The 26,507-nt window shown below is 30.0% G+C and overlaps 1 protein-coding gene across 5 annotated transcripts; it reads left to right on the top strand.

The window, feature by feature from the left end:
- The first annotated feature begins 493 nt into the window (after nt 1–493).
- LOC130674352 (LIM domain-binding protein 2) lies at nt 494–26,436 on the top strand. 5 transcript variants are annotated; one of them, XM_057479656.1, is made up of 9 exons: nt 494–1,946; nt 11,961–12,054; nt 17,046–17,148; nt 17,229–17,400; nt 18,432–18,654; nt 18,937–19,060; nt 19,625–19,749; nt 20,425–20,670; nt 23,334–26,436. In XM_057479656.1, exons 1-9 carry the CDS (start codon nt 1,108–1,110, stop codon nt 23,421–23,423), a joined length of 2,016 nt encoding a protein of 671 aa, XP_057335639.1. In that variant the 5' UTR covers nt 494–1,107; the 3' UTR covers nt 23,424–26,436. The 5 variants fall into 5 exon arrangements, with proteins under 5 accessions (XP_057335639.1, XP_057335641.1, XP_057335637.1 ...); XM_057479658.1 differs by having other exon boundaries at nt 11,979–12,054; nt 18,937–19,069; XM_057479654.1 differs by having other exon boundaries at nt 495–1,946; nt 18,937–19,069.
- The last annotated feature ends 71 nt before the right edge of the window (nt 26,437–26,507 follow it).

The raw sequence follows: 26,507 nt of genomic DNA on the forward strand, positions 1-26,507 counted from the left end.
TTTCGGAACAATATCTAGTAATTTTTTTAAAAGTCTAGTATTGTTAAAAAAATTCTAGAGACAAAAATAATTTTTACCAATTATCTAGTAACTTAAAAAATTTCTCTGTAAAACTTGTAAATTCCTCAATATTTTGTACCAAAAAAAAATTAATTTACTAATTAAAAAAAAAATCTAGGGATATTTAAATAAATTAAACAACAAATTTAAACTAATTAACGAAAGAAAAATAAAAACAAAAAAAAGGGAAAAAGTTTTTGAGTAAGTTTTAGTTTCACGTGGCTCCCCCACTACCCGGTTTATTGTTCACTCTTTTATTTAGTCGACTATATCTGTATATACGTCGTCTGCCGTCTCACTCACAAAGTACTGTACGAGTCTCTGGGATCTTGCGCACTCGGATCCCCTTCCAGCTTCCTCTCTCCCCCGTCCGTCTACCCCGCGTCGCTGTGACTCGAGTCGTCAGTTTGGTAGCCTAGTGTCGAGCCAAAGCAAAACTGGTAATGACGACTGCAGCAGCGCCGACACACCCGCTCAGTCCGCAGTAACGCGACCGACTGGCTGGCAAGTCGTACACGTTTTCTCAACGCTCCGTAAATAATATCGTTATCTTTCATTCTAATCCTCTAAATATTTATTTACTCATTAAAAAGAATACTCATTAATTGCTTTTACTCAAAATTTTATAACTCAAATACTTTTGAGTAAAGGAATTTAAAAAAATCATTAAATTTTTGAAAATGTCAAAATGCCGGGAAATGTCAGAGTGATTTTAATGCTCGACTAATTTTTCATATATTTTTTTTTTTAAGTTTTTGAATTTTTGAGTTCAGTGAAGTGACAAAATTTTTTTTGAAAATTGAAAAAAAAAATAATTTTTAAAAATGTGACAAACCACGTGGATAAATGTGAAGTGGAGTTACTAGTGTTAGTGCCAATGGATATACAGTGTAATTGAAAAAAAAAAAAATTCCCGCCAAAAACTTTTTTTTACATCAAAAATAACAAGCAAAAAAAATTAGAAAAATTTTTGTTTTTTTATTTTTTTTTTTTTTGGGCCTTGATAAAGTAGTAGGAAAAGACCCAAGCGTCGTGGAGGGGGGAGTGATGCCTGTGAGGGTGGCGCAGCGCCCCCCGAGTCTTCTGCATTCCGGGCCCGTAGTCCCGAGCGCAGGAGCTGTAGGAGTGGGAGTAGGCCTGGGTAGTTTAGGAGTTGGAGTGGGGGGATTGGGACCGGGCCGTTGTCACGGTGGTATATCACCGCCATTGGCTTCATCGGTACTAAGTCATCTAACAAATAATAATAATAGTATAATTAATAATAATAATAACAGTAATAATAATAACAATAATCTAAATACGGTCCCAAATCCATTGCAAGCAATGGCGTCGGCAGCGGCATCACTGACCCAATTAAATAATATGGCCAATGGGCCCTTGCCATTGGGAGGAACAACGGGAGCAAGTTTGCCGGCACCACAACCACCAACGACCCCGACACATGGTGGTAACCACGGGCCCCCGACGCCGGTGCATGGCGGCGGTGGGCCAGTTGGATCGGGGCCTCATTTGAATGGCGCGTCTCCTAGTCCGCATCCGATGCCTCCGCACGGGATGATGCAGGGCTCGCCGCATCATATGGGCCCGGGTGGTCCTGGGGCCGGTGGGCCCTCACCGCACCCCCACCATCCTGGACACATGGTTGGGTCCCCGCATCATCACATGGGTACGGGTGGGCCTGGCATGCCCGGAGGACCTGGTGGTGGACCTGGTGGCGGTCCCGGGGGTGGCATGATGGCGCCTGGCATGCAGCAGGGCCCTATGTGCCCGCCTGGAGCACCGGGCCCAATGGGCCCACACTCACATCCTCAGGCTGGTGTTGTTCCTGGACAACATTTACACAACGATCCGTTTTATTGTTCACCTTTTGGTTCACCTTACTACAGGTATTATAAAGATAGAATTTTAAAATAAAATCGATTGTTTTGAATTCGATACATCGATTTTGAGATTTCGAGATATCGATATTAATTCGATACATTTATTGGTAAATCGATTAAGCGATTTAAAATTCGTGTATGTCAATATTTATTCATGTCGAGATATCGAATTCGAGACTTCGAGCTATCGAACTGATACTTCGATTTTTTAATTGAATATTAAATATATCGATTTAAAATCGAGTGTGTGTGTTTGTTTTTATTGTAATGTCTCATCTGAAAATTCGATACATCCAATTTTCAACTTCAAAATATCGATTGTCTTGGTATCGATTTTTTTGAAAATAAGATATCGATATATAACTTTATTTAGATGTTTGAAAAGTTTTAATTTATTTGACAAACTTAAATTTATCGATTTTCAAACATTGATCAATTGAAGAATTTATTATCGATTTTAAAGTTTGAAGAGTAAAATTCGATATATCGAATTTAAAAACTTTTAGAATATCGATCAAAATATATGTAATAATTAAGTATAAGCGATTTTGCTGTATCGATATATCGATTTAAAACTTCAATTTATCGATTTCGATATATCGATTTTTAAAAATTATAGTGTATCAATTAAAAATTAAGTCACACAAATTGAATACATCGATTTAATTTTCTTGTACATCGATTCAAAACTTCGGTATATCGATTTAGAGTTTCGATTAATCGATTTTTAAAATTTTAGTAGATCGATTGTAAATTGGAGATGTGAAAATTTAATCTATCGATTTTGATATTCCGATATATCGACTCAGAATTTCGATTCATCGATTCAGACCTTCGATATATCGATTCAGAACTTCGATGTATTGATTTAGAGTTTCGATAAATCGATTTTTAAAATTTGAGTAGATCGATTGTAAATTGTAGATGTAAAAATTTAATCTATCGATTTTGATATTCTGATATATCGACCCAGAACTTCGATTCATCGATTTAGACCTTCGATATATCGATTCGATGTTTCGATGTATCGATTTTTACAAATTTCAGTGCATCGATTAAAAATTGTCGATGCAGAAATTAAATATATCGACTTTGATGTTTCGATATATCGACTCAGAACTTCGATTCATTGATTCAGACCGATATATCGATTGAGAGCTTCGATATATCGATTTTTACAAATTTCAGTGTGACGATTAAAAATTATTAATGCAAAAATCGAATATATCGACTTTGATGTTTCGATTATCGATTCGATACTTCGATATATCGATTCGATACTTCGATATATCGATTCAAAGCACAAAAAACATAAATAAAACAATGTTTTAATTTTAATACCGCGATTTTAAATAACTTTTTACGTATCGACTTCTAAACATTTCGATACATCGGTAACATTTCATCCTCATAATGGATAATGAATATAACAGTACCCGCGGACCCGTTAGCTGAGATAGTATTGGTAATGTACATTTTGAGAGAATTATTCCCAGCAAATAAAACTTTGTTTGGAAGACACTCGAATGCTCTTATTTGAGGATCCAGATCCGAGTCCTGATCAAAAATACTTACCTCCAAAATAATCCCCCCCCCCCCTATACCGTATCACCGAATCTCGTAAATCAGCTAATCAATGAATTTCTCATGAAAACAGTCAGGAATTTTTTTTTTAATTCTAAAATCATCGGAAGTAAAAATCAAGTTTTAAAGTGTAAAGAGTCCAAGGCTTGTACTTGTTATTGTTATTGTTATCTTATCGCTTAGTCATTCTTTCCCTCTCCTTCTCTCTGTCTCTCCCCTCTCCTTCTTATTTTTAGGATAAAACAAGAATAACTTTAATTCTGATTCTAAAATATTCATTTAAAAAAAAATATTCAAATAGAAAAATTTCAAAAATATTTTCAGAATCAAAATCCACAAATTTTCCAAAAACCAAAATTTCGAATAATTAAAAAAAAAATTCATAAAATTATTGATGAGAATTTTTTTTATTTCTTAGAATTAAATAGTTAATTAATTAATTAGAAATTTTTAAAATATATATGTATATATTTTTTTTAAACTCTAGTGTAGTTATAAATTGTTAAGTCCGAGAAAGTACGGAAGTTCAATAAACACTGTAACAGTACACAGGTATAACTTGACCATTTTCTTTATTCTTTTAAATTTTTCACATTGCAGTAGAGGTACTCAACTACACTACTAAGATATATATATATTTAAATATATATGAGTACAAAATAAATTAACTTAAATAATTATTATTTCTTGTTTAGTGAAAATGACATTGGTCGAAAAATTAGTTGGTTATCTTGCGATTTTGGGGAATGTAAGGGAGATAATTAGACTTTTGTGAGGTTTTCGGAAAGTAAATTTGCCGGGCTACAAGACCGGTGTGATTGAAAAATCGAGTAGGAGTGATAGTTTCGGAGATAATGGAGTTATTGGATCAAGGATGGGGATGGGGAGAATTGGGCTGAGGGCTGCTACTTTGAGACGAGTCATTTTTTATTTTTTTTTTCTCGGATTCGAGTTGTGGGAGGCTTAGTAAGACTTCCAATGAGCAAATGGTGTCTGGTTAATTTAATTTTTTAGTGGGTATCGATAATTAGAGGCACAGAGTTATTATTTAAGAAATAAATTATTTGTCGTCGTAACTTCAATTAGTGATTTACGGTTAAATAAGTGAGATAATTTAACTTTTGGGGAGGTCATTAGAAAGCTCGAATCATTATCTACAATTTTTGATTCGGGTCAAATTACTGTAGAGTCTATAGTTCGGAAGGTAGACCCGTTTGAAGTAGCGGAAATAATATTTTGGTTTAGTAGTGCTACAGGTCAGGAGGCTCAAACTTTAAGACTTTTCATTTTAGGAAACTTATTTTCGGAGACCAAAACTCTAGGAAATTAAATTCCCTTTCCGAAGATCTTCCGATGTCCGCTTATCTCACATGCTCCTCTAAATATTTATCATTTAGCTCAAACCCTTTTCTGTAAATTCTCAAATATTTAAAACTTTAATTATCAATGACTCACAAAATAATTAATTTAAATCCACACATCCACCCATGGTCAGTGAAGTTTAATTTCCTACTTCGGTCTTCACTAAAAATACCCTCGAGTCAATAATTCAGTGCAGCCTTTGAATTAAAAAAAAATGACTATTCCCAAATTGTTTAACCGGCCGTAACTTTGCAGCAATTGAACTTATGCTAATTTTCAATTACACCAAACTTGTAGCCCCTTAAATTTCCTTTCAAACCACCTCCCACAACATATATTTACCTCATATATTTACTGAGATAATTAATATGTATCTCAAAAAACAGATTAAATTTTCTAAAAATATCCAAATTACTTCTCTAATTACCAATAACTCATCACCTAATCACAATAATTGAATCCAGCGTCACTATTTCACCGGAAATTTTCTCCTCTACAATTTTAGTATCTACGAAAAATTCCCTAAAATCAACAGTTTCCAAGTTACAGTCCCCCGAAGTCAAAAACAAAAATTCTCACTTCCAATAAATTTTTATGAACTTCAAAAGTGTTCAACTGACCGTAACTCTCCCGCATTCAAACTTACGCCAATTTACAAAGAGACCGAAATTGTAGCCCATTAAATTTCCTTTCCAAATACCCCATCACATATATTTATTTCACATATTTTCATATATTTCTACAACTAAACTCAAACCATAATTTTTTCTAGATTCAAAATTTCAAGTTTTTCAAAAAAATATATATGTTTACATATATATACAGAAATAGGAATTGTAGTCAATTAAATTTCCTTTCTAAAAACCCCCAAAACATATATTTATTTCATATATTTATTGGAACATCACAGAAAATTTACAAAAAAAATTATCAAAAATTGAAATTATGTAAAATTAATTTAGTAAAATAATAATTATATATTTTATATTAAAATTGATTATTTCCGGTAATATATAAGTATATATATATGTTAAAAATAAGTTGAGAACCTCTTAAGGTTAGTGCGAGCAGGTAGATTGGGATGAAACCAACATATATATGTATGTACACACATATATACACATATATATAAATCTATAGGTGTAATATAATGCAAAGAGCTGAGTAGTAATACCTAAAGCTGTAGTTATTTTAAAAGAATAAGAAAATACAATATTCCGAAGAAAAACGTTTAGAAATTTTCACTGAATTTGCCCTTAGGTCGCATCTTTCTCAATTGATGACGTCAATTGTCACAATGAAATTTAACTATTTCTCCATTTAATTACTCGACAGATGTGTAGTCACTTTAAAAGCATTTTATTTATCGTATATATATATAAACATATATATTTTTTTGAAAAACTTGAAATTTTGAATTTAGAAAAAATTATGGTTTGAGTTTAATTGTATAAATATATGAAAATATGTAAAATAAATATATGTGATGGAGGTATTTGGAAAGGAAATTTAATTGGCTACAATTTCGGTCTCTTTGTAAATTGGCGTAAGTTTGAATGCGGGAAAGTTACGGTCAGTTGAATACTTTTGAAGTTCATAAAAATTTATTGGAAGTGGGAATTTTTGTTTTTGACTTCGGGGGACTGTAACTTGGAAACTGTTGATTTTAGGAAATTTTTCGTAGATACTAAAATTGTAGAGGAGAAAATTTCCGGTGAAATAGTGACGCCGGATGCAATTACTATGATTAGGTGATGAGTTATTGGTAATTAGAGAAGTAATTTGGATATTTTTAGAAAATTTAATCTGTTTTTTGAGATACATATTAATTATCTCAGTAAATATATGAGGTAAATATATGTTGTGGGAGGTGGTTTGAAAGGAAATTTAAGGGGCTACAAGTTTGGTGTAATTGAAAATTAGCATAAGTTCAATTGCTGCGAAGTTACGGCCGGTTAAACAATTTGGGAATAGTCATTTTTTTTTTTTAATTCAAAGGCTGCATTGAATTATTGACTCGAGGGTATTTTTAGTGAGGACCGAAGTAGGAAATTAAACTTCACTGACCATGGGTGGATGTGTGGATTTAAATTAATTATTTTGTGAGTCATTGATAATTAAAGTTTCAAATATTTGAGAATTTACAGAAAAGGGTTTGAGTTAAATGATAAATATTTAGAGGAGCATGTGAGATAAGCGGACATCGGAAGATCTTCGGAAAGGGAATTTAATTTCCTAGAGTTTTGGTCTCCGAAAATAAGTTTCCTAAATTGAAAAGTCTTAAAGTTTGAGCCTCCTGACCTGTAGCACTACTAAACCAAAATATTATTTCCGCCACTTCAAACGGGTCTACCTTCCGAACTATAGACTCTACAGTAATTTGACCCGAATCAAAAATTGTAGATAATGAATCAAGCTTTCTAATGACCTCCCCAAAAGTTAAATTATCTCACTTATTTAACCGTAAATCACTAATTGAAGTTACGACGACAAATAATTTATTTCTTAAATAATAACTCTGTGCCTCTAATTATCGATACCCACTAAAAAATTAAATTAACCAGACACCATTTGCTCATTGGAAGTCTTACTAAGCCTTCCACAACTCGAATCCGAGAAAAAAAAAATAAAAAATGACTCGTCTCAAAATAGCAGCCCTCAGCCCAATTCTCCCCATCCCCATCCTTGATCCCATAACTCCATTATCTCCGAAACTATCACTTCTACCCGATTTTTCAATCACACCGATCTTGTAGCCCGGCAAATTTACTTTCCGAAAACCTCACAAAAGTCTAATTATCTCCCTTTCATTTTCCAAAATCGCAAGTTAACCAATCAATTTTTCGACCATTAGTCCTATCATCCTTTTCTTCAAACTTGAGTTCACTATGAATCTATAGTTATCTATGACAATACACCCAATAAAAGTACATTGTCTGTCTACATATATATGTTATAGTATAGTATACATCGAGTTGAGTTAAGTCAAGACAAGTCGCTTCACTTCTTGGTTCGCATCGCAACGAATCGCGTTGGAGTTTACTTGCTTCGTCTTCTCAAGGCCGCCTCGTCCAATTCTCCATTCTCTGTTCCCGCGCGTTTCCTTCATATATGTATATATATATACATACATATATATCGGTAGCTTCACCATCTCCATTTACCTTAACTTGTCTCTCTCCTCACTTCTCTTCATACTTTTGCATCTTTCTCCATTTTTTCCCTCTCTCTTTCCCTGCATCTTTCTTCCTCTCTCTCATTCCCTCCACTCACCTCGATCTTTGTTTTACTTACATCAGGTACACTCACATGGTACCCAACTAGTTTACATCCCAAGAAATCGACAAAACTTTTTAATAACAAATAACTCAAAAATATTTTTCTAAATTTCAAAATATTTCAAGGGCATTTTAATTTCCATCTCTAGCTCGCTTCCTGTCCGTCTTACCCAAAAATTTACTCAGACCTTTTTTGTAGAAAATTCAAAGGGCTAAAAAATCGGCCTCTTTTAATTTTTTCATAAATTTGATATTTCTTTAGATATTCGTTATTTTTATTTTCCTCCTCATTTTTTGAACCGGACGAATTCGATACTTTTTTTACTCCAGAGCTTCTAGGGCTTTCGATATCGATTTTAGAGAAAAGTCACTAAGACCTTTTTTGTAGGAAATTTAAAGGGCTACAAAAAAGGTCCTCTTAAATTTTTTGATATTTGTGATATTTATCAAGATATTTAATTCCTAGTCCAGGAATAAAAATATCAGAATTTCTTTTTTTGAAATTACAATAGTTCATATACATAAATATATATATATGTATGTATGCATGCATGTATATGTATATATATGTATGAGAAAGTTGAGTGAGTGAAATAACGCGGGCAGTCGTGCAGAGAAAGCGATTAATAATTGTCCAAGGTTAGGAGAAATTTAAAAGTTAAAAAAAAAAAAATTAATTACAAATCAGGTCTTACCTCATAAGGAGATAAAATATATATATAAATATATATTATAGTTAATAATTACTGATATATAAATAATGGCAAAACATATATTTAATAGAGAATTATATTACATTATATATATTTATGAAAATATACTAGAGCTTTGACTATATTTAGAATTATAAAAATACTCATCATACCTCCCGCATGACGAAGGCCTCCTGGTCCGTTCCATTCTCGATTTAAATTTATATTTTAAGTAATATAAACATATATACATACTCACATACTTTGCCATTATTTATTAAATGTAGTTTTAATTATTTCGGAATTCCATTAATTTAGGTTCCGAATTTATATAACAGTATAATTGAAATATCTTTATAAATATCAAAAATATCAAAAAAGTTAAAGATACCTTTTTTGTAGCCCTTTAAATTCTCTACAAGAAAGGTCCTGAGTAATTTCATTGTAAAATTGATAGGTAACGTAATTTTTGCCATTAATCATTGGAGTATAGGATAATTTTCGAAAATATTAGTACTAATTTTTTCTGTAGTAATTAATGATTAATAACTCTGTAAATATTAAGTTTAATGGAAAGTTCAAAGAGACCTTTTTTGTAGCCCTTGAAATTTCCTACAAAAATGGCCCTTAGGAGTTTTTGTCTAGAATTGATAGGTAATGAAATATTTTGCATTAATCATTAGAATGTGAAATAATTTTCGAAAATGTGAATCCTAATCATTTTTTCAGTAATTAATAACTAATAACTCTGTAAATATTAATTTGAGAGGAAAGTTCAGAGAGACCTTTTTTGTAGCTCTTTAAATTTCCTACAACATAAGTCCTGTGTAATTTCTTCCTAGAGTTCATAGGTAATGAAATATTTTCCATTAATCATGAAAATATTATAAATTATGACGTTAATTGATTTCTGAGTAATTAACAATTAATAACATGATAAATATTAATTGTAGATAAAAATTTTAAGAAACCTTTTTTGTAGCTCTTTAAATTTCCTACAAGAAAGGTCCTGTGTAATTTCTTCCTAAAATTAATAGCTTATGAGATATTTTTCATTAATCATAAAAATATAGAAAAAAATTCTAAAATTTACATAATTAATCAGTGATTAATAAGTAATAACTTGTTAAATATTAATTTTAGGCGAAAATTTGTAGATAAGTTTTGTGTAGATAATTAAAAGGACTAAAAGAAAGGTCTCAATGATTAACCAATCAGATGAATAGTTAAAGCTACAAAGATGTTGAAATTATAAAATGATTAATCACGAGTGCATTAGGTGTCTGTATATTGAAGGATGAGGATTGAGTTTGACCAAAGGACGCAGTTGTATTGGGGTTGTATTATTAGGGGTTGCTCATGGGTAGTTGCGATCAATGTTAGGGAGTCACTATTCATCACCCCTATATATATATCTCTGTATATACATGCATATGCATGTACAAATTTACACGAGTTATACATTCGATACACAAAAATAATTATTCACCTTTAATTGTGAATATCTTTTAAAATACAGCTTGTAAAAATAATGTCATAAGGTCCTTTTTTGTAACCCTTCAAATTATCTAAGAGAAAGGTATCATTAATAAATATCGTAAAACTGATATTTATGAGTCTATAAGTTGACGAAGATTTCAACGTATTTTTTATAAAAAATAAAAATATGGTGTATTACTATAGTTGATTGTTATTTTTATTATTTTTTATTGTCTGTGTATATAATCAGCTGATCATAAGAGTAAGTAGAGTAAGAGACAGGCATTAGCGAGTCACATCACGCAATTCACACTACCCTTATACAGTAAATCGAGTTTAACTTGATTGAGCCATTAATAGCTCGGTAAATAAGTAAAAAAATAAATAAGATCAATTGAATAATTTTAAGACTATAATTTAACACTTTTCAACATTTATGGGACATGTTTTATAGGGAATTTAAAGAGCTAAAAATAAGGTATTGGTGAATTTTTATCGAAAATTTATATTAACTGAGTCAATAATTACTAATGAATTATTTAATTTGTAAAATTTTTCCATATGTTCATGATTAATGGCAAATATTTCATTAATTATCGATTCTAGGCAAATATTCCCAAGGACCATTTTTGTAGGGAATTCAAAGGGCTACAAAAAAGGCATCTTTGAATTTTCTTCTAAAATTAATATTTACCGAGTAATTAATAACTAATTACTTTAAAGTCAATAAATGTTAAATTTTTTAATATTTTCATGATTAATGGTAAATATTTCATTACCCATCAGTTCTAGAGAAAAATTCCTAGGGATCATTTTTGTAGGAAATTCAAAGGGCTACAAAAAAGGTATATTTGAATTTTCTCTTCAAGTTAATATTTACCGAGTAATTAATAACTAATTACTCTAAAGTCAATAAATATTAAATTTTTTAATATTTTCATGATTAATGGCAAATATTTCATTACCCATCAGTTCTAGAGAAAAATTCCTAAGGATCATTTTTGTAGGAATTTCAAAGGACTACAAAAAAGGTATTTTTGAATTTTCTCTTCAAGTTAATATTTACCGAGTAATTAATAACTAATTACTCTAAAATCAATAAATGTTAAATTTTTTAATATTTTCATGATTAATGGCAAATATTTCATTACCTATCAATTCTAGACAAAAATTCTTAAAGAAAATTTTTGTAGGAAATTGAAAGGGCTACAAAAAAGGTATTTTTGAATTTTCTCCTAAAATTAATATTTACCGAGTATTTAATAATTAATTATTCAAAAATCAATAAATGTTGAATTTTTCAATATTTTCATGATTAATGGCGAATATTTCAGTACCTATCAATCAGAGACGGAAATTTCAAAGGACCTTTCTTGTAGAAAATTTTAAGGGCTACAAAAAAGGTCCGTATGCCTTAGCTCATAAATCTGATAGTTTATTAGATATCTTAGTTTTATGTAGAAGAAGTAAAACAAACAAATTGGTTACAAGTGTGAATGGATGAATGAATCATTAATTAACACAATACACGTTAGTAAATTAATTATTAACAATACATATTAAATACATGTATATATATTAAATACACAAGAACCCTAACATGACCAATCGGTCTGGTCTGACAGATCGTTACCTGTCCCCAGGAGGCACACTCCATACTTTCAACAGCCGGATATCAGACTTTATGAGCTCAACAAGAGGTTACAATCACGGAATGAGGTGAGTAATTAAATTTACTATGTATATTACATTTATATTTATCTAAATAATCCCCTTAAATAACTTGCCATTAATAATAATTAATTAATAATAACTCAAAGTAATTATTCATCACTAAAATACCCACTAATTGCAATTATCGTCCAACTAATTTAATTAATCATATTTTACATGTCATATTATTGTTCAGCGTTAAATTTCCTCTAAAATGAGTACCAACAACATTAGGTTATTTTTTAAATTCAAAAATTCATTAAAAAAAAAATTTTTTTTTCGAATTTTTGTAAAATTCTAAATTTTATGTCTTCGCCTACTCAGTTTGCTAGGAAATTGAATTCCCTTTGGAATGAGTACCAACACCACTAGGTTTTTTCGAGAAATTTTAAAAATATCCTCACTTAATAATTAAAAAATTTTTTTTTGATTTTGTGGAAAAATTCAATTTTTTTAAATTTCGGCGTTAGGGTCGGGTAGAAAATTGAATTTCCTTTGAAACGAGTACCCACAAGGCGGAAAAATTTTCAATAGTTTTCAAAATACGGGTGAATTTCGAAAAAATATGAAAAAATGAGTTATTATGGAAAATTTTAGAGCTGATTGATTTTAAAAATTTTTTTGACTACAAGTAGATGACGTGGGTAGTGGAGTAAATAATAAAAGAGGAGAGTTAATATACAATCGAAAATAAATGATTTATTAGTATTTGTGACGTGTGAGGGTGACATCGCGGTCTTGCAAATTCTGCGGTCATTGGTTTTAGGTTTAGGTTAGGGTCGGATTTAAATTAACCCCTTCTTTCCCGCGGATTTACTGGTAAAGAGACACGAAGTAGTATCTACATATATATTTTATATACACATATACATATATATACGTATATAGTAAAGAGTCAGTCAGGGTGTCCACGGTCGCCAACTTGACGTGTCACGTGCTCGTAAATCATCTTTTCTCACTTTTTTATGTATATATATATATATGTTTATACACATATATATATGGCGTCATAGTTGTATCTGAAGAATGCTCGGCACTTTATTAGCTCCTAACATTAAAAATATTCATTTTATCAAAAAAATAAACGGAACACTTTTTGTAGAAAATTTAAAGCCCTACAAAAATGGTCCTTACGACTTTCTCAAAATTTTTGATACTTTAGTAGTTATCGCAATTCCAAATGATTAAAAATGTTCATACAAATAATGATTTATCTAGAAATTTTTCCAGACCTTAAAATATCAATTTTCAAAGAAAAGTCAATGAGACCTTTTCGATGAAAAATTTAAAGCCCTACAAAAATGGTCCTTACAATTTTCCCAAAATTTTTGATACTTTAGTAGTTATCGCAATTTAAAATAATTAAAATTTTTCATTTAAATAACGATTTTTCTAGAAATTTTTCTAGAGCTTTTAATATCAGTTTTAGAAAAAAAGTTAACGAGACCTTTTTTGTAGAAAATTTAAAGCCCTACAAAAATGGTCCTTACAATTTTCTCAAAATTTTTGATACTTCAGTAGTTATCGCAATTTTAAATGATTAAAATTTTTCATATAAATAACGATTTTTCTAGAAATTTTTCCAGAGCTTTAAATAATAGTTTTAGACGAAAAGTCAATGAGACCTTTTTTGTAGAAAATTGAAATTCCGTCAAAAATGGTCCTCATCACTTTTCCGAATTTCCCAATATTTCAACTGTTACAGCCCTTCAAAATAATAATCATAATTTTCAATTAAATTCGTTTTTCCCGAAATTTTTCCTCATCTCTAATTTCCAATCCGTAACAAAAAGTCAATGAAACCTTTTCCGAAAAACTCTTAACCCCACCCCTTTTTCCAAAAAATTTAATCTTTCATTCCGTAAAGAAATTCAATTTTCTTTTGTATTCAATAACAAAAAATCTTTCAATCAACATTTCCCGAAAAAACCACTCGAGTTTTCCATTAATAATTTTCCTCAAGACCCCTCTGAAATTTTCCAAAAAAAATCCATAAATTTTCCCAAAACAAATTTTTCAAAAACCGAAAATTTTTCCATAAAATTTTCCATCTTCAATTTTCTCTTTTCCCCAAATTTTCCAGCGTCTTCGTAAATAGAACGCGACTTCCGAGTAACGAAACTTAGGAAATGATCTCGTGATAAAAAAATTCAAATTTGAACCAAAAAAAAAAATAATTAAAAATGAAAAAGTTGAGTACCACTGTCATTCTCCCGGGTAATAAAATGAGTGCCCCTGCCCTCCGCGAGGGGTGTAACCCCCTCGATAACCCATATTGTGAGCCGCTGCGTCTCACCTCCTTGCCCCACACCCTCTCTAGTATTCCCCCTTCCCGCGTGCCCCTTCCCTCCCCGTACCACCTCAGCCCCTTTTAGTACCCAGTGTCTCCACTCAGCGTCGGCCCGCGGCCGTATATACTCGAGCGCACCTCTTAAGTATTGTCCTTCTCCACATCATCACTCAATCACCAGCGAAATAATAAATTATCTCTTAAAAATAATTATAAATTCACTAAAATTGATGAGTGACCTCGGTATATTTTTTAAATAATTACTGTATTTTTTATATATTTATTGAGATATATTTTATATTTTTTAGCGATTTTACAAAATAATATCTGAGGTAGAATTTTGTGACAATACTTTTCCCGGCGAGTATATATACGCGATCATATACCACCCCTAGACACTCTCTACCGCGCACGTCCCGCGTCACCCCCACCACTCGAGTATATTCTCCCTCTTGCCCCGCTTCATACCAATGAGAGCCCACAGTTCGAGCCCCCTCTACTCTTCTCCCCTCCCGTTATGTATTTTCTCACTCTGTACATACTTGCTGTCTCACTTTTTATCATATATATTTTGTATAACTCTCTCTTTTTTTTCTTTTTTCTTTTACTACCTACTTGTTTTATTTTTTTTTTTTTTTACTTCTACGGTACTAGGGTTCTACAGTCGCCGGTAAAAATGGTTATATATATATATATATATATACATATATATTTATGGATATTTTTATGTACGATTCAAACAAGAAATATATATAAATATATACATATATATTCGTGGGAATTAAAAATAATTAATAATAATTTTGAAAATATTTTTTCCCGCTTTTTTTTGGTGGGAGAAAAAGAGGGAGGGGTGGTAAGATTTTAAGTGGGAGAGAAGACGGGTAGAGAAAAAAATTAGGCGGGAAAAAGAAGTTTGAATGGAAAATTTTTTTTTATTTTGGAAAAAAATTTTTGAGGAATTTTGAAGTAGTAGAGAATGAAGGAAATTTAATTATCTTTAAAATGAGTACCATGAAGACTATGTTATTATTGAGTAAAAATTGCGAAATTTTGAAAAATTCATTTTTAGGATAAATTTTTGAATTTTCGAAATTGTAGGGTTGTTGGATTCGTTTTGGTATGGGTGTTAATGATACCAGATTATTTAAAAAAAATTTTTTTTTTAAATGTCAGATTGCAATTTTGGAAATTTTCGAATAATTATTTTGAAATTTGAATTTTTTATTTTTATATTATTAAAGACGAACTTATTTCCGTTAAAATAAGTACCCACAACATATAATTATCTTTAAAAAATAAATTCATAATAATAATCATATATATATATGATATCTGATTATATGAATCATATAAAATAGTATGCTATCATAGAACGAATCTAAACATTTACGATCATATAATATGACTATGTATGAACATATTGACATATTTTTGCTCTATTGGACAATATCTGACATGCGATATAATCATATAGTCATTTGAATCATATATATGTCAATAAACTTATATTTAGATATTTATGGTATCAGATATGACCATTACGTTTTCTGACTGACAATTTAAACAATATCTGTTATCAAATATTATCAGATACGATCATATATAAAAATATAGCCGCTAAAATTGTCTTTTTGTAACATTTCTGATATCATATATGATCATATCGTTGTTTAAATCATCACTTATTATCAGATACGATCATATATTTACTGAAATTATCATAATTCATAATACAATCATTCAAACTATCATATACGATTATATAGGTTATTCCATATCATCATATTTGATCACTTATCATCATATATTCTAGGATATCATCATCAATGATCAGATATTAACATCAGATACTGTCAGATATGATTAAATATGATCTTATATCATCATATAATGTCATATTTGATCATGAATTCTTAGATAACACCATATTTGATCACATATCGTCATATATTCTCAGATATCATCATATATGATCAGATATCAACATCATACACTGTCAGATATTATTAAAGATAGTCTTATATCATCATATAATGTCATATTTGATCATACATTCTTGGATATCACCATATTTGATCACATATCATTATATATCATCATATATGATCAGATATCAACATCATACGCTGTCAGATATCATCAAATATGATTTTATATTATCATATAATGTCATATTTCATCATAAATTCTTAGATATCACCATATTTGATCACATATTATCATATATTCTCAGATATCATCATATATAATCCAATACCAACATCACATACTATCAGATATAATCAAGTATGATCTTATATAATCATTTAGTGTTATATTCCATCATATATGATCAGATGTCATCACATATGATCAGATATCAACATCGTATACTGGCAGATATAATTAAATATAATCTTATATCATCATATAATGTCATATTTCATCATATATGATTAGATTTCATCATATTTGATCCTATATCATCATATATTCTCAGATATAATCATATATGATCAAATATCATCATGACGTACAGTCGGATATCATATATGATCGGATATCAGCCTCGCATACTGTTGGATATCATCATTTTTGATCACATATCACTATATTGTATCAGATATCATCATTATATATTGTCAGATATCATCATATATAAATATATTAAAAAATATTAAGTTCTTATGTTAAAAATTACTAAAAAAATTTTTTTTTTATTCAGGAGAGTGATAATCTCTGGTGGGATTCATTTGCAACGGAATTTTTCGAAGACGATGCGACATTGACTCTCGCCTTTTGCCTTGAGGATGGACCTAAAAGATACAGTAAGTTATCATCTTATTAAATTTCTCTGTACAATCTTAACATTTTAGAAATTATCACTAATTAATTATTTATATTTTAGTGATAGGAAGGACGTTAATACCAAGGTACTTCCGCTCGATATTTGAGGGCGGTGTCACAGAGCTTTATTATCATATGAAACAACCGAAAGAATCGTTTCATAATACAAGTATTACATTAGATTGTGAGCACTGTGTTATGGTAACGCATCATGGGAAACCACCTTTCATGAAGGTAACTACTTATTTCAAATTTTTACTAATTCAATCCCGCGACAGCGGATCAGTTTCTTATTATCAAAGTTCGATAGCTTTCGTTCTATCGCTTCTTAAAATTATCCCTACTGCTCAATTTTTGAGCTGATGCTGCACTAAAGATCCTACATGGTCCCCGAGTCGATACAAAAATTTACCTTGAAGCTGACGGTATTTATTTCGAAATTCTGAATCCCACAAAAAGGCGCCTTTTTAAAATCAACATTCAAACCTCTCTATCACTGGTTCTATTGCTCAGATCATCTACTTTGAGGGCTTAAAACTCGTGTCCTAACTAGCCTCGAAATTCTACATGCATTAAAGTCAATCGGAAAATTTTTTCTTACTCTCCGACCCCTTTTTCCATTTCTAGACACCTGGCAAGAAGTGATCATTCCTTTTTCAAACTTCTAAACTCTCTATCTCAGTTTCTATTGCTCATAATTAATATTCTAAGGGCTCAGAAACTGTATTAGCACCGGCACTAAAGACCCCCCTTGGTCCCAATTCAATTTAAAAATTCACTATCAAGTTACTGGTGTTTATTTAAAAATTCTAAGTTCCACCAAAAGGCGCCTTTTTGAAATCAACATTCAAACCTCTTTATCTCTGGTTCTATTGCTCAGATCAACTACTTTGAGGGCTTAAAATTCGTGTCCTAACCAGCCTCGAAATTCTACATGCATTAAAGTCAATCTGAAAATTTTTTCTTACTCTCCGACCCCTTTTTCCATTTCTAGACACCTGGCAAAAACTGATCATTCCTTTTTCAACCTTCTAAACTCTCTATCTCAGGTTCTATTGCTCATAATTAATATTCTGAGGACTCAAAAACCGTATTAGCACTAGCACTAAAGGTCCCCCTTGGTCCCAAGTAAATTTAAAAATTAACTCCCACCTTACTCGTGTCTAGAATCAATTTCCCGCCTTTTTTTCCCAGAGTGATTTTTCTATTAATAACAAAAAAAAAGTTTTATATAACTGTTGTTTTGTTTTTTATTGTTTCTTATGGATTTCCAGGTGTGTACCGAAGGTAGGCTAATATTAGAATTCACATTTGACGATTTAATGAGGATAAAATCGTGGCATATGACTGTGAGGACACACCGGGAATTGGTGCCGCGATCTGTCGTCAGTATGCACACCGCGCAACAGGATCCATCAATGCTCGAACAATTGAGCAAAAATATTACGAGACAAGGCATTACTAATTCAACATTAAATTATCTTAGGGTAAGTTGCTCACCCTCTCCCTTTCCTCAAACCAGATCCATTTTTTTTAATTTCCCGCCAAAATTCAAAAATTCAAATTTTTTTGTTTAATTTCCCGCCAAAATTCAAAAATTCAAATTTTTTGTTTAATTTCCCGCCAAAATTCAAAAATTCAAATTTTTTTGTTTAATTTCCCGCTAAAATTCAAAAATTCAAATTTTTTTGTTTAATTTCCCGCCAATATTCAAAAATTCAAATCTTTTCTTTTAATTGACCCACTAATTTGTTGTGTTCACATTCCAGTTATGTGTAATATTGGAACCAATGCAGGAATTAATGTCGAGGCATAAAGCCTACGCATTAACACCCCGGGATTGTTTGAAGACGACATTGTTCCAGAAGTGGCAGAGGATGGTTGCCCCGCCGGGTAAGAGAGGTAGAAGGACAGTTGCTTTACATGAAAAAAAAATTTCAAAATTAAAAAAAAAAATTTTTTTTTTATATTTTTTTTTTTTTGAAAAATTTTTATAAATCAGAAAAGAAAGAACTTGAGACAAGACGTAAAGTATCTGTCTATTTGTCGCTGGTGTGTGTGCGTGCATGTGCAATTTTTTTTTTTTTTTTTTTTTTTTTTTAAATCGACCTTTGATTGTCGGATAAAGGTCACACGTTACTAAAAATAATTTTAAATCACACGCTTTTTCTTTCTTCTTTGCATTTCTACGCTAAAATAATCTCATTTTTGTAAAAAAAAAATTTGGAAATTTTTCCCGCGGGAAATTTTGAATTACCGTAAAAAAAATTACAAGCAAATACAAAAATTATTTCCTTTACTGCAGTGGAATTTTTCCCGGCGATCGATAAAATTTCGGTCAATGAAAAAATTGTTGGACAAAATAATTTTTTTTTTGTTAATAAAAATGAGACTATTAAATTTTATTATGAAAGAAATTTAAAAGTATTAAAATTACATGAGAAATTATTTTTATAGAGTCACAGCGACCGGCGAACAAAAGAAGAAAGAGAAAAAATAGTTCGACTGGACCTGGAAGTAATGCGCCGCCAGCACCAAGTAAAAAACGTTCACCAGGACCAAATTTTACATTAGCATCTCAAGTAAGTTCACTTGAATAACAATTTCCCATTTATCACAACCCAATTAAAGCAGAATTCAAATTTCAAAACTTTCGGTCTCGTTTTCCGGAATTTCGGTCCGTACTTGGGTTAAAACTGCGATGGTTTCTAAGCTATCGCTCCGAATGAATACTTTAGTGGATACAAGGACCAAAACACTTGCCTGGTCACTTTCAATTACTTATTTTCAAAAGAAAAAAATTCTATCCAAGTTTTCCGAAGGAAATTACGAAAATTTCGGAAAAATCTCAATTTCGACCTGAAAGATAATCAAAATCTGAGTACATAGTCATCTTTTCTACCTCCTGGCGTATCGATTTAAAAAAAAATTCATCAAATTTAAATAATTCCCCGCGGAGTTATGATCAAAACTAATTAACGTCAATTTGAACGTCAGTTTTAACGTAAAAAATTTTTATTAAATTCCGGGACTTTGATAGAAGCTCAGGAATAATTTCACTGGTTTTTCTAACTCTCGGGGTATCGATGGAAAAAAAATTTTTTCAAATTTGGTCACTTAGAAGCCGAGTAATGAGCAAAAGAAATTGAGGGTCAGTCAGATCTTTAGGATAGCGGCAGATTTGTTCTAAATTTTTTATGATTGATTTGATTGCTGGGTGATGGAATGGAAAATTAATAATATTTTGATGGTTCCAGGACGTTATGGTAGTGGGTGAACCTTCACTAATGGGCGGTGAGTTCGGCGAAGAAGACGAACGGCTGATAACGAGGCTAGAAAACGCACAATATGACGCGTCAAATAGTTTGGATCAGCATGGGCACGACAATAGTGGGGGTGGTCCACCTCCGCACCCACATCAGTTCCATTCGGAACCTACTCCTGGTAATTCTTGGCCGCCTGATCGTGGTCCAGGGCCGCCACAAGGTGGTCCAGGTAATCAAGTAAGTTTTTTTTTAACTTTACATCATTTCTTTGAACTTCTGAAGGCTGAAATTGGCCGCTTACAAATTAGAGTCTGCTTAACCCGTGTAAAAAAAAGTACGACATGTCGAACTTCAATATGTCACATGGGACAAAAAGAATTAGCATAAAAGTTCGGGATTTTCGACTTTTCGGGACGTGTCGCTAACAAAGTAAACTCACAATCAGGTATCCAAATTTTTCGATCTTTTTTGATAGTTTTGATTATGCTTCAAAATTTTTTAGAACTTAAAATTTTCTATCGGTATAATAGTTGGAAATTTTAACAACTTTTTTGATGATTTTAAGGAGAGAATTTCTACAAAAGTTCGAAGTATAAAGAACTTTTTCGATAGTTTTTATTATAGATGCGCAGAAGAAGTTCAAAGTTTGAAATATTTACCCGATTATTTTCTTCCATAGAAGTTTGGAAGTTTCAGGACTTTTTCGACGATCCCGTGTAAAAAACAATTGTTAAAAAAATGTTGACTATTATAAACTTCAAAACGTGACACAACGACGAGCTTTTTTTGAACGTTTTTTAATCTTTTGAAAATTCAAGAGAAAAACCATTGAGTGTCCTAATATTATTAAGATACGATAAAACGAAAAATGTTCAGAAATATCTCGAAATCCGTTTTTTCTGGACGTATTTTGCACTGAAAAATGTTAATTTTTAGTATTAAGTCAAGTGTTTTTTTCTGAGCATTTTTAGAAGTTTGAAAATCGTTTAGAAAAAGTTCGTCATTGTGTCAAGTTTTGAAGCTTATAATAGTCAATACTTTTTTAACCTTTTTTCAACAATTTTTTTTACACGGAATATTCATCAAAAAAATACAAAAGAAGTGCGAAATTTTTAAAATTTATAGGATAATTAAAAAGTATAGAAATTATAGAAAACTTCGAAATTTTCAGAACTTTTTCGATAATTTTTACTGCAGAAGTTTGAATGTTTCAGAATTTTATTAAAGAAGTTTGAAATTTTTCGATAATTTCGAGTGTAGAAGTTGTAAAAAAATTCGACAATTCCGAAAATTTATTTATGCCAATCCTCTTTGTCCCATGTGATTTTTCATGTTTGTAATGCAATTTGTATTGTTTTACAAAAGTTCGAAAAAAGTTGATTTTGTCTCAAATTTAGAAGTTTTTTTTACACGGGAAGATTTAGAAAAAAAATTATTTTTGTTTTATCGCTGCAAGTTTAAATTTTCCCGCAGAAAAAATTAAAATTTTGATGCCGGGCATTGAAAGATCGATATCTCGAAAATTTAGAGTCGAAAATTGATTAAATTGCCGAAAAATTGTAGCCAAAGATCTTATCTTTCAAATGAGACCAATCGCGAGTCTTTATTTTGATTGGTTTATTTTTTATGAATTTTTAAGTAAAACTCAAAAATATAAATATCATTTTTTTTATTTTCAACAAATTTTTGAAAAATTCGTAAAAATCTTTTTAAAATCAATTGAATTTCCCGCGGAAATTCATAGCCTACTCCGAAAAGTTTAAATTTTTCTCAAAATTTCCTCTTAATTTTACAAAAATTTACTTTATTAATTTCATAATATTTCAAAATTTTGATTCTAAACTTTAAAATAATTTATTCTCTACTCCAAAACATGGGAAATTTTCCCTTTCCACTTGAATTTCTCTGAATTTTCAAAAAAAAATTTGATATTAATTTCATTACTCCTCAAATATCTCACCAGCGAAAACATAATTTGTTTTCAATTTTAAAACTTTCCCGAAAACATTAGAAATTTTTCCTTTCCATTTAAATTTCTCCGAATTTACTCCCAACAATTGCTATTAATTTCCTCATCTCTGAAATTTTCCGTCATCAGCAGAAAATTTTGTTTTTCAAAATCTAAAATTTTCATCAAACTCAAAAATTTTCTTTCCACCTCCTTCTGCCTTTACAATCTTTTCGTTCATTTCCTAAATTTTCTTCAATGAAAAAACTATTAATCACTTAAAAAATTTTCCATATAAAATTGTCCAAAATTAACCTCCGAGGAAAATATTTTTTTGCAAAATTTTCTAAAAATTTTCCAGAATTTTTTATATTAATATCATCTTTCAAAATTTTCAATCCGAACTTGAAAATAATTTAGTCGTAATTTGAAAACTTTCCCGAAAAAATTCGAATTTTTCCATTTTACTTAAAATTTACCGCATTTCCTAAAAAAGTAAAATTTCCTGTCATTTGCAAAAATTTTTTTTCCTCACAAACTAAAATTTGTGATCTAACTCATCGAAAGTTTCACTCATTTCCCAAATTTTCTTAGTGAAAAAACTAATAATTAATTAAATAATTTCCCAGAAAAATCTAAAAAATTAAGTTTTTCCAAAATTTATCCTATTAACTTCATCGTCTTTCAAAATTTTGATTCTTAATGTCAAAATAATTTTTCCCCAATTCAAAAACTTTTTCAAAAACCGGAATTTTATAATAACTAAAATTTCCCCGAATTTTCCAAAATAAATTTCCTATTAATTTCATTATTCAAATTTTCTTCTTTCAAACTTCATAAATTTTTCCCCCGCTCTCACAAAAAAACTAAAAAAAATCTTTCCAAAATCACTCAATTAATTAATTAATTAACAAAATTTTCCAAAATTAACCTCAAAAAATAAATTTTCCAGGTTCAAGGTAACCAAGGTGGCGCAGGTGTGCAAGGACCTCCCGACTCAAACCAACAGCAGGATAAAAAGAGCCCCGCAGTGAGTCAGTGAGGCCAGGAGTCCCCGCGTCCTCCCACACGAGGGCGTCGGGGGCGCAGGCCCAAAAACGTGACTCCCTAGCGGGGCGTTAATTTTATAAATTATTCAGCCACACCCACAGCAACTCATTTGTCTCGTTATTTGTCGCAAGTTAAATCATTGCCACCACTTCCACCGTCATCACCGTCACCACTAGCGACATCTTCATCGATATTACCACCAGCATTGACGTCATTAATACCAACAAATTTAATGTCTAGTACTAAAGTATCATTATCTTCACAGCATTCACTTTATTTATGTCCTAGTACATTTACGACTGTTAATAATAATAATATTAATAACAATAATAATAATATTAATAATAATATTTATAATGATAATGATAATTATAATATTAATAACATGAGTAATGAATTGAGACAGTCGACTGCTGGTACCGGGAAATCTGCATTACCGACTGGGGGTGATGTTAATATTAATGGGATACAAGAATTGAATAATTTAAATGGTAGTAATAGTGTTAATATTAATGATAAAAATAATAATAATCAAATATTTAATAATAATGTTAATGATAATGTTAATAATAATAATAATGATGGTAATATTAATAGTTATAATAATAATAATAATAATGATAATAATAATAATAATAATAATAATAATAATAATGGCGGTGGTGAGGATGGTAATAGAGATCCGATACAGAGCATGATACAGCAGCTGTGGTACTTGAGGGGGTTCGAGTATTTGCTGAATCAGAAACAGCAACAGTTTGGAAATATGTGAATTTTCTTTTTGAATTTTTGGAAAAGTTTGCAAAGAAAAATTTTTGGACAGTTTTAAGTTTTTGGGTTTGAGAGTAAAGGAAGTGGGAAATCGGGATTTTTTTGGAAAATTTAGTGGAATATCTGGAAAATTTGGCTTAGACTTGATGGCAAATTTTATGATTTGATTGATGATTTTTTAACATTGATGGAAAATTTAATGAAAAACCGGGAAATTTCTTTAGGATTAGTGGAAAATTCATGAATTTTTACGATTATGAAAATTATTGGAAAAATTGTAGAAATTTTTTTAGAACTCATGGAAAATTGGGAAATTGATAATTTCTGAAATCGATGAAAACTTTATTGGAAAACTGGGAAAATAAGTGGAAATTTCTTTAGAACTCATAGAAAAATTTAAAAATTAATGACTTTTTAAAATTGATGGAAGATTTATTGGAAAACTGGGAAATTTTTTGTTTTAATGGAAAATCTGGAAAATTCATGAATTTTTTAGATTGATGGAAAATTATTGGAAAAATTGTAGAAATTCTTTTAGAACTCATGGAAAATTGGGAAATTGATAATTTCTAAAATCAATGAAAACTGTATTGGAAAACTGGGAAAATAAGTGGAAATTTCTTTAGAACTCATAGAAAATTTTAAAAATTAATGACTTTTTTAGATTGATGGAAAATTGTAGAAATTATTTAAGTACTCATGGAAAATTGGAAATTTCATGATTTTTTAAAATTGATGGAAAATTGATTGGAAACCTGGAAAATGGTGTAAATTTTTTGTATGAATGGAAAATCTGGAAAATTCATGAATTTATTAGACTTTATGGAACAATTGTGGAAATTTTTTATTTTGATTCACGGAAAATCTGGAAAATTCATGATTTTTTTAGAATTGATAAATAATGAATTGGAAAATCTGAACAAACTTTGGAATTTGTATTTAAATTTGTGAAAAATCTGGAAAATTTATGAATTATTTAGATTTATGGGAAATTGTAGAAATTTTTTGAGAACTCGTGAGAAATTGAGAAATTCATAATTTTTTGAAATTAATGGAAATTTGTTGGAAAATCTGTCAAAGATGAAAATTTTTTTAGAATTCATGGAAAATTTGGAAAATTTATAAATTTTTTTAATTTTCTGGAAAATTTAAAAAAAACCCGGAAAAATAATGAAAATTTGTTTATGCATAAAAAATTCATGATTTCTTAGAATTCATGGAAATTTTATTGGAAAACCTGAAAAAATTCGTTTTAGAATTGATGGAAAATTATTTTAGGAAAAACTGTAAATCACTTCTAATAAATTTTCTATAAGATTTATAGAGAATTCATTCGTAAATAGGGAAAATTTGTGGAAAATTTCTTCAGGAAATATGAAAAACTAATCGAAAATCATGAAAAATTGTAGGAATTTTTTTAAAGATGAATAGAAAACTAATTAATTAATTCTTGTAATCAAATTCTTAAGATTTCTTAAGAAAATTGTAAATAAATTTCACAAAAAAAATTGGAAAATTATTATAGTTCAAAGAAAATTTATTGAAAATTTCTAGGAAAATTCTTAATAAATTCGATAGAACGATTCCGATTTATTTTTCGTGCATTTTATCAAAATTTCGAAGATATTTTCGGAAAATCTTTCGGAATTTCCAGGAAATTCACTATTTTTACCATCAAAGTTTTTCCTACACAAAAATTTCCTGTAAAAAAAACTCGAACTCTTAATTTAAAAAAAAAAAAATCTGCCTCCCGTATTTCCAAAAATTCAAATGAAATAAAAAACAAAATTCTAACCCCCAAAATCTTTGTACATAAACAGGCCCCAGTCGGTAATGCAGAAAATCTAAATCTTCTTTACCAACTTTCGGTAAATTTTCCACACAATTCGACAAAACAAACAAACAAACAAACAAACAAAACAACCGAAACAAAGTGATATTAGTGAATGCAAAAAGTGAAGACTTGTTTATTAGAAACAATCGATTATTGACCCAACAAACAATCCGGAAGTTTGTTTCCTTAAAAAAAAAAAAAAAAAAAAAACAAAATTAATGAGAAAAAAGTGGAATGAATAAACAAAACAAAGTGATTGTAATTGTAAAATTAATGGACAATTTAATAAATTAAATTATATTAATGCAATTAATAAATAATTAATTAAATAATGAATTAATAAAATTAATAATTATGTATTAATAAAACTATTAATAAATAACAATAATTATAATATTAATTATTAATGCTCTTCGAGCTGTGAAATCTCTATCCGTCAGCAGTATTGATATTAATTAATTAATTAATTAA

The sequence above is a fragment of the Microplitis mediator genome, chromosome 9 (assembly GCF_029852145.1).
Source record: "Microplitis mediator isolate UGA2020A chromosome 9, iyMicMedi2.1, whole genome shotgun sequence".
Classification (NCBI taxonomy): Eukaryota; Metazoa; Arthropoda; class Insecta; order Hymenoptera; family Braconidae; genus Microplitis; species Microplitis mediator.